This window comes from Nicotiana tabacum, chromosome 9 (assembly GCF_000715075.1).
Source record: "Nicotiana tabacum cultivar K326 chromosome 9, ASM71507v2, whole genome shotgun sequence".
NCBI classification, from domain to species: domain Eukaryota; kingdom Viridiplantae; phylum Streptophyta; class Magnoliopsida; order Solanales; family Solanaceae; genus Nicotiana; species Nicotiana tabacum.
This window is the reverse complement of record NC_134088.1, coordinates 83,747,649-83,753,088: the sequence shown is the minus strand read 5'-3', so window position 1 is coordinate 83,753,088 and position 5,440 is coordinate 83,747,649. Positions and strand designations below refer to the sequence as shown.

General features: G+C 35.0%; 1 protein-coding gene across 1 annotated transcript; it reads right to left on the bottom strand.

Moving 5' to 3' along the window:
* On the bottom strand, positions 1–5,142 carry LOC107773765 (uncharacterized). The gene is made up of 8 exons (XM_016593191.2): positions 4,707–5,142; positions 4,482–4,576; positions 4,289–4,392; positions 3,975–4,075; positions 3,790–3,893; positions 3,014–3,451; positions 2,270–2,401; positions 1–369 (listed from the first exon to the last, which is right to left on the bottom strand). Exons 1-8 carry the CDS (start codon positions 4,938–4,940, stop codon positions 213–215), a joined length of 1,365 nt encoding a protein of 454 aa, XP_016448677.2. The 5' UTR covers positions 4,941–5,142; the 3' UTR covers positions 1–212.
* Between the last annotated feature and the right edge of the window lie 298 nt (positions 5,143–5,440).

The following is a 5,440-nucleotide window of genomic DNA, read 5'->3' as shown; positions in this document are numbered from 1 at the left end:
TTCATGGTCAAAGAAGAAAGTTCTGTATTCTTTTGGAATTCTAAATTCATCTTTTTTGACAGTTCAACGGACCAAATCTCTACTTACATTTCCCCACGGAAAGCCTACGAGCCAATGGAGGTAATAACAATTACATACAAAAGAACAATGAGAGACATTGACCTTAAAATCCATTTCAAAGGCGAAATAGATATTTGCCAATGTGTAAAAGATTAGAAGAATGTTGGTTTGGGAGTCTTTGGAGTCTTTCTTAAGACATGCTTCCTGCAGCGCTCAAATATGCTGTCGTAGATCAAATCAAATTGAACTCCAGCTCTTTCCCGGTTCATAACAAAAAGAATGTGGTCAACTTCCACAATTTTATAGTACCTGCATAGGAGGAAATATGAATGCTGCTGCCTTTGAACGCAATCATAACGACAAGGGTGAAAAGAACTATATATTAAAAGAATTATATAAAAAACAGTTACGAGTATAAACAAGATACGGTGTATGAGGGGTCTACAAGAGATAAGATCAGTAATTTGTTCATTGAAAAATAAAGACGAAACCAGTTACAGTTGCTTTTCTAGGAATGTTTCTTGACAATATAAACATCCCTTTAATATGGATAAGTTCCTATACATTACTCAAAGCTTAGGGAAGATCATACAATGTAAGCATATTTCTTTGAATTGTAAGTACTTGGAACTCGCTCTTCAGCCAAGTGAAACAATTTTTCAGAGATAACCTAAACATCTGAATCTACTAACAGAGGAAATCTATGATTATCCTATCAATGCATGTAATTTAACATCCATCTTTTTGATATAGGTAAGTATAGATGGTTGGTCAAATCTATTAAAATCAGTAAGGAGACAAAACTACTGTCACCTTCACATGATATCATTAGTTCTGATAGGGAATTCCATTAGAAGAGATCAATACTACATCAGATCCTAGTAAAGAAAAAGGATCACATTGAGTTAAGATACTTTTTGCAAGGAAAAGATGGCTATAACAATCGCTCATCATAAAGCAAGGTTCCAATTCTCTGAAACCTCAATTCTTAATACGGCAAAGGGCCAAATATACCCCTCTACTTTCGAAAATGGTCTAAGATTACCCCTCGTTATACTATTGGGTTATCTATACCTCTGCAGTCATACTTTGGGTTCAAATATACCCCTCATTTAAACGGAGGGACACGTGTCATCGTCCTGTTGGTCAATTCTAAATATCTCCTAATTAATTAAAAAGACCAATTACCCATACCCGAAAAATAATTATTTTTTTTTGTAAAAACTAGAAAAAACTGAAATTATTTTTACTAAAAACTAAAAAAAACGAAAATATTTTTTTTTTCAGTTTTTACAAAAAAACTGCTTTAGAAAAAACTGAAAAATATTTTCTAAAATAATGTTTTTGTAAAAAACTGAAAAAAAGCTGAAAATCAATTTTCTAAAGCAATTAAAAACTGGAAAAAACTGAAATATTTTTAACTAAAAACTGAAAAAAAAGAAAATATTTGTTTTTTTAGTTTTTACAAAAACATTGCTTTAGAAAATTGCTTTTTAGTTTGTTTTTTTTTCAGTTTTTACAAAAATATTGTTTTAAAAAATATTTTTCAGCTTTTGTTAAAGCAATTTTTTTGTAAAAACTGGAAAAAAAAATATTTTCGTTTTTTTTCAGTTTTTAGTAAAAGAAATTCAGTTTTTTCCAGTTTTTACAAAAAATATTGCTTTAGAAAATTGATTTTCAGCTCTTTTTTTCAGTTTTTACAAAAATATTGTTTTAGAAAATATTTTTCAGTTTTTTTCTAAAGCAGTTTTTTTGTAAAACCTGAAAAAAAAAAAATCATTTTTTTCAGTTTTTAGTAAAAATAATATCAGTTTTTTTCAGTTTTTACAAAAAAAATAATTATTTTTCAGGTATGGGTAATATGTCTTTTTAATTAATTAAGAGATATTTAGAATTGACCAACAGGACGATGACACGTGTCCCTCCGTTTAAATGAGGGGTATATTTGAACCCAAAGTATGGCTGCAGGGGTATAAATAGCCCAATAGTATAACGAGGGGTATTCTTAGACCATTTTCGAAAGTAGAGGGGTATATTTGGCCATTTGCCATTCTTAATACCCAGGAATACTAAGGAGTAAGGACATGAATGAAGACTAATGATGAGGACTGTGTAGTTATTAAAGGCTATGGACACAGAACTAGAAGAGGTACTGTATGATATTAACTTGGCTAAACAAATACGAGAGCAGAATCTGACTGGCACCTACCAGATGCCAGGTTGCAAGGGCTGGCAATCAGAATCTTTTACAACAAGGTGACTCGGGTGTTCAACCGGCAAGCGAGGGTGTGTCATAGATATGGTGTTGAGAGCACCGTCATTGTCCCACCAATCTTCATCCCTGCAGGTATTACATGAAATAACAGCAATGAGATGATGAAACTAGTTATTGTTTGTATTGAATCTGTACTGCTTTCATATACAATGATTACTTTAAGAAGATACAATCTTGAATGAGAAAACTTAATGGTGCATTTGAATTACTGATTTTAAAATTTTTGCGACGTATTAAAACTTGTGACTCTAAACTGATCATAAACGGAAATCCACATCTTACAAAAGGAGATTAAACAGAAAGTTTTCAGGTGACACTAAAATTAGGAGAATTGGAAATCAATCAAAAGTGGTGCTACAAAATCCCTAATTTAGCGCATTGCATATGAGCCATGCATGTAAATCCACGAAGTAGTCTAACAATCAACAATAACTTGTCATGAACAACAATAACCCCAAATAATATAATCAGGTTGGATGTGGGATCTCAATGCAAATCAGCGAGGCTCAACACGCATAGTCACTCGATTAAAATAGCCAATGCTTGAGAAAAGTTTCACTACAGAGTTTCAAAATCTTGCTGACTAAATAGAAATAAAACTCAGGTGAATAGGCCATGCAGTATAAAGAACCTTCATCTATCTAAGTAGATTGAAACAGAGGAGTAATAGGCACGAACCTATAGCCCTTGTATGGAGGAGAAACATCTTGTTGATGCCGCCATTGGCTCATTTGCAGGACTCTGATGAATAGCAGCGGATGTATCCCTAGAACGCCAGAAGGAACTGTAAGACCCATTACTTGTGTGGTACGCTTGGTAGCATAGCTGAAGTAGTATGTTTGCGGAAATGTACGTAAGTGGCTGTTCAACTTCATTGACCCCTGGATGGTAAGATCTGGAAGTATCCAATCTCCTGAAGCGAATGGGCCGGCATTCCCTAAAAGGCAATCAACAAGACCCCGGATACCACTTTTCCTCCAGGACATACTGAAGTGGTCAAAGCCAAAGTTGTAATAGACCTTCAGCCAGGGAATATCAAGCCACTCATAAATTATTACTCCAATGCGGCAAAGTTGGAGCAAACATACGGGCATTAAGGACTTCCCATCTTCAGGTCTGTCGAAGAATTCAGTCAAATTCAGTAAATACTGCAGTTTTACAGGTCTCAGTTAACTGGTTAAAAACATAAAAGTAAAGAAAGCTACAAAACAATGATAGATTTGACAGTAGTTTTTATGCATATTATCATAATATAATGGAGTAACTACATATTGTGTGCCTCCTGAAGTACTATGTACGCGAAGATCATCTAGGACTCTGACGTCACAGCTAAGTATAGATATATTAACTCACAACTCGATCAAATTTATAGCATAAAAGCATCAATTGTTCACATGGCAATAATGGACCAAATAAGGTTAAACTACAGCAAGTAAAAAAGTTGAGAAACTTACTGCATTCCGTCAAAGTATGTTCTGGTTGTCCCGTTAAGTGCTCCAGATAATGATGTTAGGCTTAACACCCAGTTCTCTGAAGTATTCTCATAACCCTTGAATGCCTATCACAGTAAGCGTAATGTTAACCGCGAACAGATTATTTAACGCGTCAAATATTTTTAACTAATTGTGCATTAATTTACCTTGTCAGCCAGCATCTGTTGCAAGACTCGAACAACCTGTGCTCCAGCTGAATGCCCCACAAAATGAATAGGATGATCTCCATCCCACTCGGGGTAGTGTCCTGCTTCATTTTTTTGCCAGGAAAGAAAAGTGGCAAGTTTAAGTTAGACATTGAATTCACAAAGATTGAAATGCAATTAAGTAAATATATAACAACAACAATTGCGCCTCAGTCCCAAACAAATTGGCGTCGATTATATGAATCGTCGCTGACCTTGTTCCCCGTTTAAATTCATCTCAGACCAACATTAAGAGAAGATTAAAAGATTCTGACCTTGTTCATAAATTCTTCCAAATTGGGAATGCCCACAAACCTTACTGTGTTCCTCCCCATAATCAACCTGCCCTCCTTTCAAATAATAAAACAATTCACGAGCCCTGAAAACTAAAATCCATCAATTGTTGCTCAAAAAAAAAAAAAGGAACAGGAGACAACAGTATGGCAGTATTTGAGCTGAAACATCCACCTGTCATAAATGCTAGTAAGCGAACCCAAATCTGGCACTAGAACCCTTTCGTCCTTTTTCTCTGCACCAGCGAAATATGAAAGTCCTCCCAGTCTCTAAAAAAGCAAAATACATTAGGCCAGGTGGCAATTAGAACAAACAACTTGACCTTCATATTATGGAGAAAGAAAAAAACCCAAAACCCAAAGAAGGAGAAAATGTGGAAATGTGATAAAGGGGCATTACCCCTTTGCCAAAACCAAAGATTCCATGAACTAGCACGATAGGAGGCACATCACTGTTAGTCTTTTTTGTATCATCTGTTTCCAAATTTGACTTGAAAAGACAATTGCTCAGAGTTTGGGAAAGATCACCGGCAACAGCTGTGCTGAATATGTAAAGCCCATATGTCAAATGAACTAAAGAACTCACAAACAGCTCTGTCAATTGGAATGTTGTTACCCACCATCTTACTATCATTTTCTTTGAGGAAATTAAAGTAGGGGTTAATCTCTAGTTCAAATTCTCAAAGAAGGCTCTTTTGATCAAATAGAAGTGTTAGTAAATGTTCATTCTTTGAGAATAACAATAAGACTCCTCAATTCTTAAAGCCTATTGATGATTCCTGGAAAGGGGAGAAGAAAAACGTGGAGTTCTCCCTTTTTATTATTAAGTTTACAATAAATTTGGGTCCTATTTTCTATTGGATTTATAGAGTTTGATTGTAGAAAATTCAAGACTTGAAAAATAGTTTCCACCACTTTCACATTCCCACAAATTGACCAATCAAAGTGTCGTACTATATTTTATCTGCCTCCGTGTTTTGAAACAGATAGAGGGGGACCCACATCCAACTAAAGTTGATGGGTGTTCTTGCCATGTGTTATAGGTTAGACCGCTGACATAGGGTAATGTTGGGTCCCACTACTTAGGACACTATGGTTTTTGAAGAGAACAAAAACGAGCCGGGAACCAACATA